Source organism: Harmonia axyridis, chromosome 4 (genome assembly GCF_914767665.1).
Source record: "Harmonia axyridis chromosome 4, icHarAxyr1.1, whole genome shotgun sequence".
NCBI lineage: Eukaryota > Metazoa > Arthropoda > Insecta > Coleoptera > Coccinellidae > Harmonia > Harmonia axyridis.
The window spans coordinates 40,312,038-40,327,460 of record NC_059504.1 but is presented as its reverse complement, the minus strand read 5'-3'; the positions used below and the strand labels follow the sequence as shown (position 1 = coordinate 40,327,460).

The 15,423-nt window shown below is 33.9% G+C and overlaps 1 protein-coding gene across 1 annotated transcript; it reads left to right on the top strand.

Moving 5' to 3' along the window:
- The first annotated feature begins 4,454 nt into the window (after nt 1-4,454).
- On the top strand, nt 4,455-11,022 carry LOC123677579 (natterin-4-like). The gene is made up of 5 exons (XM_045614183.1): nt 4,455-4,612; nt 4,783-4,956; nt 7,307-7,608; nt 8,908-9,054; nt 10,848-11,022. The coding sequence occupies exons 2-5, from the start codon at nt 4,953-4,955 to the stop codon at nt 10,932-10,934; spliced, it is 540 nt and encodes a 179-aa protein (XP_045470139.1). The 5' UTR covers nt 4,455-4,612; nt 4,783-4,952; the 3' UTR covers nt 10,935-11,022.
- The last annotated feature ends 4,401 nt before the right edge of the window (nt 11,023-15,423 follow it).

The window sequence follows — 15,423 nt, the reverse complement described above, 5'->3', positions numbered from 1 at the left end:
GTTTGAGAAAATCTCCGTGTCAAAATTCCAAATTTAAAGACACTTCAAAGAAATAAAAGGGCCATTACTCATGTTTTCAGATGTATAAAATTCTATTTGACCCCATCCTATCAATAATGTCCCTCCATTCCTTCCTTCTTTGCCTACTCCTCTTGAATACTTCGAATCATAACCTTATGGTTTGAGAAAATCTCCGTGTCAAAATTCCAAAATTAAAGACACTTCAATGAAATAAAAGGGCCATTACTCATGTTTGCAGATGTATAAAATTCTATTTGACCCCATCCTATCAATATGGTCTCTCCATTCCTTCCTTCTTTGCCTACACCTCTTGAATACTTCGAATCATAACCTTATGGTTTGAGAAAATCTCCGTGTCAAAATTCCAAAATTAAAGACACTTCAATGAAATAAAAGGGCCATTACTCATGATTGCAGATGTATAAAATTCTATTTGACCCCATCCTATCAATATGGTCTCTCCATTCCTTCCTTCTTTGCCTACTCCTCTTGAATACTTCGAATCATAACCTTATGGTTTGAGAACATCTCCATGTCAAAATTCCAAAATTAAAGACACTTCAATGAAATAAAAGGGCCATTACTCATGTTTGCAGATGTATAAAATTCTATTTGACCCCATCCTATCAATATGGTCTCTCCATTCCTTCCTTCTTTGCCTACTCCTCTTGAATACTTCGAATCATAACCTTATGGTTTGAGAAAATCTCCGTGTCAAAATTCCAAAATTAAAGACACTTCAATGAAATGAAAGGGCCATTACTCATGTTTGCAGATGTATAAAATTCTATTTGACCCCATCCTATCAATATGGTCTCTCCATTCCTTCCTTCTTTGCCTACACCTCTTGAATACTTCGAATCATACCTTATGGTTTGAGAAAATCTCCGTGTCAAAATTCCAAAATTAAAGACACTTCAATGAAATAAAAGGGCCATTACTCATGATTGCAGATGTATAAAATTCTATTTGACCCCATCCTATCAATATGGTCTCTCCATTCCTTCCTTCTTTGCCTACTCCTCTTGAATACTTCGAATCATAACCTTATGGTTTGAGAACATCTCCGTGTCAAAATTCCAAAATTAAAGACACTTCAATGAAATAAAAGGGCCATTACTCATGTTTGCAGATGTATAAAATTCTATTCGACCTCATCCTATCAATATGGTCTCTCCATTCCTTTCTTCTTTGCCTACTCCTCTTGAATACTTCGAATCATAACCTTATGGTTTGAGAAAATCTCCGTGTCAAAATTCCAAAATTAAAGACACTTCAATGAAATAAAAGGGCCATTACTCATGATTGCAGATGTATAAAATTCTATTCGACCTCATCCTATCAATATGGTCTCTCCATTCCTTCCTTCTTTGCCTACTCCTCTTGAATACTTCGAATCATAACCTTATGGTTTGAGAAAATCTCCGTGTCAAAATTCCAAAATTAAAGACACTTCAATGAAATAAAAGGGCCATTACTCATGTTTGCAGATGTATAAAATTCTATTCGACCTCATCCTATCAATATGGTCTCTCCATTCCTTCCTTCTTTGCCTACTCCTCTTGAATACTTCGAATCATAACCTTATGGTTTGAGAAAATCTCCGTGTCAAAATTCCAAAATTAAAGACACTTCAATGAAATAAAAGGGCCATTACTCATGATTGCAGATGTATAAAATTCTATTTGACCCCATCCTATCAATATGGTCTCTCCATTCCTTCCTTCTTTGCCTACACCTCTTGAATACTTCGAATCATAACCTTATGGTTTGAGAAAATCTCCGTGTCAAAATTCCAAAATTAAAGACACTTCAATGAAATAAAAGGGCCATTACTCATGTTTGCAGATGTATAAAATTCTATTTGACCCCATCCTATCAATATGGTCTCTCCATTCCTTCCTTCTTTGCCTACACCTCTTGAATACTTCGAATCATAACCTTATGGTTTGAGAAAATCTCCGTGTCAAAATTCCAAAATTAAAGACACTTCAATGAAATAAAAGGGCCATTACTCATGTTTGCAGATGTATAAAATTCTATTTGACCCCATCCTATCAATATGGTCTCTCCATTCCTTCCTTCTTTGCCTACTCCTCTTGAATACTTCGAATCATAACCTTATGGTTTGAGAACATCTCCGTGTCAAAATTCCAAAATTAAAGACACTTCAATGAAATAAAAGGGCCATTACTCATGTTTGCAGATGTATAAAATTCTATTTGACCCCATCCTATCAATATGGTCTCTCCATTCCTTCCTTCTTTGCCTACTCCTCTTGAATACTTCGAATCATAACCTTATGGTTTGAGAACATCTCCGTGTCAAAATTCCAAAATTAAAGACACTTCAATGAAATAAAAGGGCCATTACTCATGTTTGCAGATGTATAAAATTCTATTTGACCCCATCCTATCAATATGGTCTCTCCATTCCTTCCTTCTTTGCCTACTCCTCTTGAATACTTCGAATCATAACCTTATGGTTTGAGAACATCTCCGTGTCAAAATTCCAAAATTAAAGACACTTCAATGAAATAAAAGGGCCATTACTCATGTTTGCATACTGAAATTCTCTTCAAGATCTTGATTCTTACCCTTCTGAGCTTGTGTTCTCTCTGTTTCCGTACAGGTTTTCATGGCGTTGGTCATAATTTGGGTGCACCATTTTTTGTAAAGACTCATATTCCCGAACATTCTTTTAGCATGTATTTGTTTTGCCGAAGTATTATGTTCTTGCCGCATGAGCAGCTTGCTATCGGACTGCTACATATATCTAGATCTCTGTGAATGGTGTTTCAACTACTGAATATTTAAAGCTCATTTTCTCTTTTCAGTTCTATGATAGTTTGGATCGAACAGACTCTTTACATATCACCATGTAGTTAGTTTGGTCACAGATGTTATCACCACTGCATATCATTTTCAAAATCCGCTCAAAGAAGCACATCATCGACAAAGCAAACAATGTTTGTGTTGTGGCTTCCCACGCGGTATTCCTTATTTCCTTCTTTCCTCTCAAAAAGGATATTATGCGCTCCATTGTCAGACCAAACAAGAAGGAGCTCAGTGAATCTCCTTGTCGTATATCTATGTTTGAGGTTCTGTGAGTCCATCGATTATTTTGACTCTAGTTAGTTGATGTATAAGAATAAATCATATATATGTTTGATTAGATTATGTGGAACATGGTGTACGTTCAATATTTTCAGTACATCGTTTCTTGTAGCTGATCAAAAGCCGTAGTAATGGCGACAACGCACATTATATAAAGGATTATTGAATTCAATGGTTTTCTTACCAGCCGTTATTGTTATCATTGTTTTTCATCTTCTGGAATTTTCTTGTGTCTCACACACGGAAAAATAACTTATGCATGTGCTTGACCATACCTCCAAGACCATACTTGAAATACTCAGTATATACGTCATCAGGTTCAGGAGATTTTCGTGGGTTCAGTTTACAAATGGATCTATGAATAATTTTGCAGTGTTTTTGTTGTGCCATTCTTGTTCCAATTCTTTTGAGTTTTTCTTCTGTAGTTTGTATTTATTACTAAAGTATTCATATCATTTGTCTGCTTTTAATTGATGGTAATAGAACGTATTCTAATATTTCCTTTTTTGATTTCGTAATGTCTTCCAAACTTTTTTTTGACTCCATACTCCTGAGAGAAATGGAGAATTTAGAAGTGTCTTACAATTTCAAGATCTATGAAACATTTCATGTTCGTTACATCAGTCAAACCTGAAAAAATTCAAGGAGAACTTCGAAAAAAAATTCAGGAACAATATTGAAAAAAAAAAGACAAAAATAATATTGGAAAAGAAATACCTAATATTTCCGTGGCAACCGACTCGATTAAGTCGAAATTTTGCGTGTACCTATATAAACATAAAATTTTATAGCTTCGTACAAAAAATGGTGTTGACAGCCCCGTCAAATACATGTAAAATTCAGAATATCGAAAAATTATAACGAAAAGTACTGATGCGAGGTTAGGAGCTTTTGGGCGCTCGTTCATGTTTGCGCCAATTGCACCTTTGGTTAAAACTACAGACAGTTATGTGGTTTTCAAGAGCAATTGTTAGTTTTATTAGCACATATAACACGCAAATAGTATTGCACACCGTGCAAATATTATACTTCAATCTATTGTTTGCATCTGTTCGCCTAAAATTACTACTTTCAGGGATCTATACAAAATTTATTGAACTCTCTCTTCACTCGATATCATTCGAAATAAAAATAAAACCAATATTTGAGTATTAAATTAATTCATTCATTATCCAGTCTATGGCGGGTAATATTTATTGCTATAAAAATATAATAGGTGATTGATTTTCACTTATAAAAGAGCGTTTCAATTAAGGTACCTTTATGTATGTGTATAGATAGAGCCCTACTCGATTCAACTCTGTTCAAGGTTAACTGCTATGCGATGAAGTTCGAGGAATCAACTCATTGTTATCTTTTTAACCGAAGGTCATTTATGCAGTATCAAAATAACGCCATAGAACGTTCAACCAGTGCGTCATAATTAAAGGTTATGCCAGTGATAGAAGTACTATACCAATTAATTTATTATAACTGTAAGTAGTCATAGCAAGAATAAAAAGGCACCCTTAGTTGAAGGATTTTGTATTCTGCAATGGTGAAATAATTCATAATTTTATTTATATAAAAAATGTTAGAAGAAGAATATACTCATTCGATGTTTTCGTTTATAACGACAACATATATGCATTCTTATCTTTTCCAGGAGGACCAAATTGGAATACCAGAAGGGAAATGCGTCAAAACCATCTATATTAAATAGGAAGCAGAAGTTATTATCAAGCTTCCTGAAATTATCAGATAATTTTATCTGAAACACTAGCATTTGACTCGATATCTACCTATCGTTTAGAACAAGTAGACAGTGGTGATATTATGTGTGAGTAATAATTTGATTATTTTGACATTTGAACTGAATGTTGATCAGGAGCACGTTATATTCATATTTTGCATTAATCAGGGAAAACCAAACAGACTATAATATATTGAGGTAATCTTAATCATGGGTAGTAACTTTGTCTATTTGTAGTCAGATAAGCAGTGAGATATGCAGCGAAATATGATATAACTGTAAACAGTGTGCTGCTATATAATTCAATCACGATTTCTGTTTTTTCGAAATTTCAACCGTCCATTAACACGATAACTCTAGAACGGAACAACATAAAAACTTTTATGGTATGTTTGTATCTCGAATGCCGAATTAATTCGTTAATGTGCAAAATCCTAAAAGAAATTTCGTAAATATGACCCTTCGAATTTTTCTTTATGCTGATAATTCGAAAATTACCATCTCTATCTAGATATAGATGAAGATCTACAATTTCATCCATCATTCAAATTTTTATGCTAATCCCGTCACCAGAACCAGAGAAAATTCAAGAAGAAAAGGAAAAAAAGGACTCAATATTTGAGTGATCCAACCTATTTAAAATATTGGGTGTCGATAACGGAGTCTTTACAAAGGATGATAGGCAAAGAAGTGCCTTTGCAACATTTTATACCGCTTTTTACTAATACTGGTAACAATTCCATGAGATAAAATTTTGAAATCATATATTGTGTATTATCGATTGTTATTTGAATTTATGTCATTTCATTTTGAAAGGAATTGCTTAAAATAAATAAAAAACTACCACTATATTCGGAATCAGAATCGATTGGGCATTCAGGAAATATGGGAAAATATTATGGAGCATATTTTGCAATTTTCTGTTTTCTAGAAAACCGGATGTTCAAATGAAGAAACAATTAGTGAAAAATTATCTCTAGATATTCATATTTGGAAAAACAGCCAAATTCGCAAAAAAAAAAATTTTTGGGAAAAATGGTTCTTCCTCAAAAACTTTTCATGCCTTGGTTTGATATTTTTACAATAAAATATTTGGATAGCCCGTGAAAAATACCATCATTGTGATAGGCACTTTTCAATATTGCTGAAATAATAAACCACAAAATCCAGTGACCCTCTTCCGTGAAACACCCTTTACATATAGTTCAACCGAATATTCCTGAGATCAAAAGAAACGTCTTTTCCATTGTTCACTTAAAAAAATACATGCTGTTGGTAATATATGAAAAAAATGTAATTTTCTGTTATATCTCGCAAATCGTTTTTAAAAGGAAATAATTTATGGAATTTAGTTCTTCATTGATGAGTTGATTCTTCTCCAAACACAAAATTCCATCCGCATTTTTCAGTTTCTTCATTATGACCATTATGTGTTCAATAAAATAGCAGAATTCAAAGATCCAAACTCTTAAAAATAGGTTGAACGCTCATTAATGAATATTCCACCATTTTGGTCAATTAAAGCTTTCTTTACATTTTCTCGCAGTTCTCGAGTTATTTATTCTCAAAAAAATTATTTATGAAATTACATTTTTATGTCATTTCATTTATGTGGATCTTCCAACATAGTTGCATTCAGCCAATGTAGGTAAAAATACGAATTTTTAAACTTAGTCAAATTTTCAAAATTTAAATATTCATTTATGTGGATCTTTCAACATTGAAAGATCCACATAAATGAATATTTAAATTTTGAAAATTTGACTAAGTTTAAAAATTCGAATGAGCTTACCTTAACATTGATTCAATCCTCATCTGTTCAAACAAATTTCCACATCACTTTCAGAATATTGCTGTAGGCGTGTTAGATTTAGATTTACCTTAGGGAATTTTTTATCATTCTGCTGTGTTCTGCTATGGTGTGTTTATCAACTGGTTAGTTCGAAGTTTTAACTTACACAGATGAATATTATTTATTCAAACATACAAATATGAAAAGTTAAAGGGGTGACTCTTGGACAAAATTAAATAAACATCGATTAAAATTATATCAAATTCAATATAGGTGTTTGCAATCTGAATTCGTTGTCATTATCGAAAATTAAATGGAAATTAAGGGATGAATATTAATTACTAATCGTCAACGAAATTGCGTTAACTGATTTTTTGTATTAAAATACTACTCCGTTTATCGAATGGAATGGAAAAAAAGAATTTATGCTTGAAAATACTTCAGTGTGCCGGTTCCCAGGGGTGGCATTGTTCTTTATGAAAATTTGAAATTGATAAATATTTTCCTCTACGCCGAATATAAAAAATGCTAAAGAACAAAAAAACTCAAGAATCTACTTTTAAAATATATGTTCAAGTCAAATATACACCCTGCTCCCTATATAATTAGAAGTAAAATGAAATGCTTTCTTACTGAATATTTCAGCATCATACGGTTGGGGTGGCAGAGCACCCTTTCCTCAAAATACTCCCAACATATATCCTCACCCATCAAGTGGATACCCTTCAGTACCCTCAGCACCACCTACATACCATTGGGTTAATTCCTATAAAGGCCAACAAATTCCTTCGAATGCGGTCAGCTGTGGTGTTGACAAGGATGGCAGTGAGATATTCGTGGGCCAGGCAAATTATTTAGGTGATGAGTTGCCAGCGAAAATAATTCCTAGAAGAAGAGAGGCTTACGTGTGTTATGATGGAAGAGAAATACCGATTACCGATTACAAGGTAATTATTTGATTTGTGGATTATACTGAACAAGAAATAACTGGTTCTATGGTATCAAATATTTGAAACTCAACAAATAAAGGAATCTATTATTATTATTATTAATTCAGAATACTCAACTATACTGTATGGAGTAGACTTCCGTAGATTTGGTTGAGTCAGATTCATTATAAGTTCCGAATCATCAATCGAATCGAAATTGAATATTGCATATGTGAAATAACAATGTCAACCTTCATGCGAAATTTCAAGAACCAAGAGAAATTCAAAAACAATGTCGACAATAGTATATTGTGCAACAAGTGGGGAAAGTCTAACTTTTCTCACGAGTGTGGAAGAGTAGAAGAGGACTTTCTCCACATGTTGCACACTATAATTTTCCTACAACTGCACAAATTTCAATAATTCAAGTAATGGACTCGATTCAAATCAAAATGAGCAATACTTAGTTTTGAAATTGAGTAAGCTATGAAGAATACGCTAATTTCCATAGCAGTTGTAGGAAATAGTATATTTTGCAACAAGTGGAGAAAATTCAACTTTTCTCACGAGTGAGAAAAAAACTTTTTCAACATGTTGCACGCTATACTTTGCCTACAACTGCACAAATTCAAATAATGTACCTGATTCAATTCAAATTGGTCTACGTTGATAGTATCTAAGCATTTCTCGCGTTTTCATAGAAACGACTTTACAATTTCAATTTTATTGGTATATCAAGCGAGGTTTGGGCAAAGTGCCGTGAGGAATAATATTTCTCACAGTTTGAGCAATACATAGTTTCGAAATTCAGTATATGTATAGCATAGCATATCAACTGTAGGAAACAGTATATTCTAAAACAAGTTGCTGAATGGGCTACTATTCCAAAACGAATGAGAAATGAGTGTTGGAATTACTTTCTGCAACGAGTATTAGACGAATTTTCTCTATTTCAGTCAAGTTTTTTGAAATATTGTCGAAAATCTATGAAAAATTCAGATTATACATCCTACATCCTAGTGACATTTGTATTGTATCTTTGCAGTTGTTCGCCACAAGAATTGACAGATCACGGAATTTGAATTTAAATCGTACGTTTTGAATTTTGAAAAAAATTTACGCATTGAATTCGTGAATTATGTCTGACGAAATCGATTTAACACCAAAAAAATTATGAGAAATTGCAAATCTTTTCACGAAATCCAAATTATATTATATTAAGACTTGACGTGTGTTGAATTGTGATAGGATTGGAAGTCTGTGTAGACAACCACAAAAAGAAAAATATAACTGAAAACAATGTTATTTTTCTTTCAGGTTCTCGTAGAAAAGAAGTTGCACTGGATTCATAATACAGGAGGTCACATCCCTCCTGGCGCGATTCCTGGAGGTAGAACATCAAGAGGGGAACAACTTTACATCGGGAGGAAAAGAATAGAAGGATCGGCCTGGTCAGTTGGAAAGGTAATAAAAATTTGTTTACAATTCATTATTCCCAAACAACGAAAGCATAGACTTCCTTTCCACTCGTTTATAAATAGATTTTATCTACTTTCTTGCTGCAATATATATCCTCAATTGCATAATTTGAAGTCAATTTAAGCAATTTAAAATTCTAGAATCGCAAAATATATGGCGAACAACTAATTCTTCTTCAATCTAAAATATTTTTATTCGAATAACAAATTTTTCATTGAAATGGATAAACTTCATTGAATAGATTTTTCCGGATAAGCTCTTAAGGAGTAAAGATTTTGTGTTTGAATTCAATTGAGTTTTCGAAAAATGCAAAACATATATTGCAAACATTTCGTTTTCTTGTTAACTAGGAGGAATTTTCATGGAAGAAGTATCTTTTGAAAGGTGGATCATTGTAGGACTCCATGTTCGAAGAACATAACCTCCCACTAAACCTATCATTCTGCTGGGAATGTAAGAGTCTTGGACTACTTAAATTACAATGGGACGAACAATTGTTCAATATAGAGTCAATTTGTTTTGAGTTGTTGCGACGACAGAGCAGCTAAGAGTCTAAGACAATTTGGCAAGGGTCAGTTTACCCTTTTGGATGGCGTAATCTAGGTATTGGTTGAATGATAGCTTCTTAAACAGGATGATTCCCAAATATTTTGGTTGGAATTTTCAGAGTATTTCACATCCAAACATTTGGATATAAGAGCACTGTTTGACTTACCTTCATGAAAATAGCCCTGCTCTTTTCTGATTTCACTTTGATCGGCCTTATGCTGCATCCATCTTCCTGATGGCTAACGTCGTATAGAAAGTATATAATCGAGGTAATTTTGACATGGTCATGATAGCAGTATCTGCTTATATCACTTATGAACGTCAGATGTGTATTCTCAATATAACAGCACAATACCTCGAGGGATATAGGTTTCTAGATCTCTAACCTCAGAGGATGTCTTTGAGATTTGAGTGGATATATTAACACATCGGAATCACATCGCTTCATGAAATTTGAAGACGAAACCCTGGAGCCATAAGATGTTAAAAGCCATAGAAATGTCCAAAATCACTGCATCTATTCCACAACTCTGAGCAGCTAATTTGTGGTGTAGTGCTCGGACAGAAACCAAAGTCTCGAGAATGTTCTTGAGCCTGATGCTGTCAGCTGAACGGAAGTGGATGATCCTGTGGTGACTTTCCGATTAATGACAGGAAGTCGACAGACCACTTTATCATCTAGTCACGATATCTATAATTTTCTAATGTTGAGCCAGGTTGATTTGGGTTAAGGGAGGCCTATGTCCAGCAGTGGACAGGAGTCAAGCTGAATGATGATAATGATGGTCTCAATCGAAGAAGTTCGACACACTGTTGAAGAAGGAGAAGAATAGAAATGTGAAATATAAAGGAAAGATTTATATTTCGAATGCCACTGTTAGTTTTTGTTAATCGATAAAATTGTTAATCGATCAAATTGTAAATCGACAAAATTGGAATTCCGTAAATATGGCCATTCAAAATTTTGTTTTCCAGTTAATTACAAAACTACGGATTCGATTGAGATGAAATTCGAATTTGGCGCGTCAATGCTTGAGAGCTCCTAATTTCACGGAAGTGAAACTAGGACGCCAGTTTTTAGAAAAAACAACTTCTGGGAGGACACAGGAAAAATATTTAACACAATTGTCATGAAATTCTACTTGTAATATTCAATTTCAATTAAAAACAAAGTTTGTTTCAATTTCACTTTTTAAAAGATTTGTCATATTTTTATTTCATATTTTCAGGTTCATCCTTCCCATGGCTGCCTTTACGTCCCCTTTGCTGGAAAAGAAATGTCCTACAAAGATTATGAAATACTTGTCTTTCCATGATTAAGGTCATTCGATGTACTACTACTTATTCCTTTTTTTATGTTTCTAAGACTGTGTGTAGTAAATTACACATAAAAATATTTTTATAGTCATGCCTTTTCATTCAATAAAACCAAAATGTATGTCACAATAATCCCAAGAAATATAAAATCATGAAGATGATGGTATACTCTCCTTTTTGATGATTAGGATGGGTTATAATTTTGTAAAATATACCAAAATTTTTTCAGAGGCTATCATCCACCGCTTATTCTGCGAAGGCTAATGAAGGAACGCAATCGGTGTTATAAGAATTGGACACTACTCCCTGAAATTAGTACATTTAAACGTTCATGCAACGGTCTTTTGCACGATCCCATCATTCATTTTTCTTAGTAGGAAAAAATTTATTTCCACCAAAATATAGAGTTTGATATTGATATTGGAAAAAACGACTATATTTCAATAGAAATCAATGTATGTTTATTATATTGTAAAGGAAAACTTATGTCATTATAGATGGAAAACGATATAAGCCAAATAGCTGACACAGCTACGGTTGTAGCGCCATATCCATTTCATGAAATTTTCCATGACCAATTCCCATATTTCGGCGAGATCGAATTTCCATCTTTAAGTTTAAAAGAATCTGTATAAAAGGCCAAAAACTTTTCTTGCAAAACTGCGATCGATTCGTGCGCGTATGGCATGTAACGCAATCTTGTTGGACAGAAACGTCACTATCTCCCAATTTCGACCTTAATAAAATCATTAGTCATAGTTCTCTTTTCTCAGTTTAAAAATGCCTAATTTCCAATATCAACCTGGATTTTCTTCAACACTATGTACAATCCTCAGTTGAGTGACGTACATGGTTCCGATTTTTCATATCACTAACTTGTCCCAACAGTCTGAATTTTTCAACCAGTTTCACTATATTGTCAACCAAAAATGTGCTTTAGTTTTGCGAACTGTGATTGAAAAATTTTCACGATTTTTGTAGCTTATTTTAACAAGTTCAATGTGATATGTGTGAACGTCGAATATTTTAAACAAGTGTGAACGTGTCTCTCTATATTCAATCCAAATCTTTTTCTCGAAACTGATTCCGAAACGCGTCTAAACTTTTTCTTTAAAAAAAGCAAGTATTAATCATCATCTTTCTTCAATTTTACTTTAGAAATATATTAAATTAACCCATTGCATAGTTTCAGGTTTTTTATTTTATTCATTTTAATCCATTCCATTGAACTGAATCTAACACTAGAATAAAAAACTTATTTATTCTCTAATTTAATATCTGAACAAATAAAAAACATAAGAGCATATTCTGTCAGCAAAAACAAAAATTTGTGACAGCAGTTATAATATAGCTGAATTGCTGGCAATCGGTGCAAAGCTCAGAGTATTAAACATAGAGGGAGCATATGTCATTTTCAGTAAGCAGATTTTGTCCCCAACATGAACTATCAAATTTGACATGAAGCGCGCGGAAATGAAAACATATCAGTGATACGATATTTCATTCAATTCGCGAGTTTCTCCACAAAAAACGCACTTAATTTGTCCCATAGTGAATCAACGTTTCATATTAATTCAAAATATATTGAAATGAATAGCTTAATATATCGGAAATTCAGAAAACAAACTTCAAGAGCGCCAAACGACGTGAAACAATCGATGACACTAGGAAAGCAAAATTTGCCAAACCTTGGATTTCAGAAGGTGGATACAGAAAATAATGAATATTCTGCTTATTATAAATTCAATTGAGAAAAATGTCAGATTCCAAATTTTAAATTTGCATATTCAATCGGGAATCACTCAAATAAATACACTGATCAACAATTGCTAGGGATCACTTATGAACTTCTCTTCATTTGTATTTTTTTCAAGTTATCTCGTGAATATCTGTACATTATATGTTCTCTAAGGACAAAGTAAGATGTTTTGAGTTGATTATATCAAAGTCTTCCTCACTTCATCGGCTCTTGTTCACAAAATCGATAATTATCTGTAGGCTGTTGCAGGTGGAGTGAAAATCAATGTGGTATTTGTTATCAAATCTGTTTTTTTCTCTCGTTCAAAGACATAAGGTGACAATAATTGAAGAAATGAGAACAATATCAGCTTATCAGTCATGCCGAGAAGACGTTTGGCTCCTGTGCAACTGGACCAAATCATACGGTGGATACAGGAAGTTTTGTCCCTGCGAAAAGTGTTCCGGCGGTTGAATGTTTCGCAAAGTGTCGTGAGTCGGGCTTGGAATAGGTTCATCCAAAACGACTCAGTAGCTTATGTTCATGGGGGAGGTCGGCAGCGCAGTACAACAGCTGCCCAAGATCGTCTTTTGATCCTCAATGCTAGGAGAAATCCCACTTACCCGGCGTCGCGGCTCAATAGATCACTGAGAGTTGCAACAGGAGTTCTAATTTCGAACCAGACTGTAAGACGACGACTACATATTCGTGGTTTGAGAGCACGTAGGAGGGTACAACATCCCCGTTTGAATAGGGAACACCGGGTTCATCGACGGCAATGGGCTGAGGAGCACCGCAATTGGACACTTGAAGATTGGAGCCGATGTTTATTTTTTTTTGTTTGGTTAACTCCGATGGACGTATTCTTGCTTGAAGGGAAAGAGGTCGAAGGTATGCAGAACAGTTTATGGTATCCACAACAGCTTTTGGCGGAGGTTCTATATGTGTATGGCGAGGCATTTGTTTGAACCAACGCACAGAGTTGGTTGTTCTGCAGAACACCACCATGACCAGCCAGAGATATCACGATATGATTATTGAACCCATAATTGTTCCGTTTGCGGCTGCCATGGGCGAGAATTTCATTTTAATTGACGATAATGCCCGTCCACACCGTAGTCGTCTGGTTAATGAAGCGCTAGAAACTCATGCTATTGATAGGATGGACTGGCTAGCTCGCTCTCCAGACATGAATTGCATCGCACATGTCTGGTCTGAGATGTCTAGACAATTGTCAACCTTAGAACAACCGATCAATAACCTGGAGGACCTTTCTAACGCTTTACGGGATATTTGGACGAAATTGCCCCAAAATTTTATAAATCGTTTGATCGAAAGTATGCCTCGTAGGGTAGAATGCTTGAGACGAGCTCGTGGGGGACCAACTAGGTACGAGCTTAACCGAAACTTCAGCCTTCTTGTGGTTTCATCATAAAATTTTTATGTTATTCAAACACAAAATTTTGAGTGTTCCTAATAAAGTCTTTTTTTCTCTCCAACTTTCCATTTTTTCATTCTTTTCTCAAGTGAACCATATTATCAACTGAAAATACTCTGATATCTGACTGAATTTATAATCTTGGAGCGAATATTTCAGAAATAAATTTAGAACAAGTAAGTGATCCCTATCAATTGTTGAGCAGTGTATATTTCAATCAATATAATATACATTCATATCGATATAAAAAAAATTGTGGATTTGAAAATGTATCACAATCCGACAACGTAATCTAACCATGTTGGGGACATGTTCATGTACAAATTGCTTATACTCCCTCTATCTATGATTATTAGTCTATGGTACACAAAGAAAGACAACAAATTAAGAATTTTATCAAAAATTGAAGTTTAAGACATTTTTGAATAATGCAGATTGCCTGCATTATTCATTGATAGATATTCACCAATAGGCATCAACTAAGAATCTGTAATTAATCAACACTCATTCAGAAGATAAGGTTTTTTCATATTTGAAGCGATATAAAGTCAATGTGATGATTTTCCGGTATGCTTGTGGGTCCTGCTGTTCACAGTTATTGTACCTGATATGAGTGGAATTCCAGGTAAGGAAATCATCACAGAAGATCGGAATAAGATTGAAACTGTTACATACGTTTTCAGAATACACGTGGCAAATTGTCTCTAATTCGGAAATCCCGGAAAAATCCTTTATTTGCGGATACACCACTGAAGGACATGCTATCTTCGTTGGACTGACCAACTACAAAGGATGTCAATATCCTGCAAGAATTATACCAGCAAAGAAAGAAGCATTGATCTCCTATGGAGGTGTCAATAAAAAGCTTGATCGGTGGATAAAGGTAATTGTTATCTCTCCAAATTTTTGAAGATAATGTAAAATAATTCCTCTGAAATGTTTACAGGTATTGGTTAGGAAGTGATAGATCTGGTTTCGATACTAAGCAACCAAAAACTATAGTTGCGATTCACCTCTTTACAGCAAAATATGAGGGTAAGCTCTCAAATACCAAAAACGTGTATAGATCAGTTTATACAATTATTATGGATTCTAAACCGATGAAAAAAAAATCAGATCAATTCCTCCTCGAGTGTATCTTTATGCTTTATTATTTTAAGGCATATCCCATACGATAAACAATACATTATAGTTGTTGTAATAAGATATATTTCTTATGTGTCCTCAAATCATTATCATGTATATATACATAATAAATAAGAAATCCTAATTGTAAAGTCCTCTAACCTTTTTCATGATAAATATATTCTCA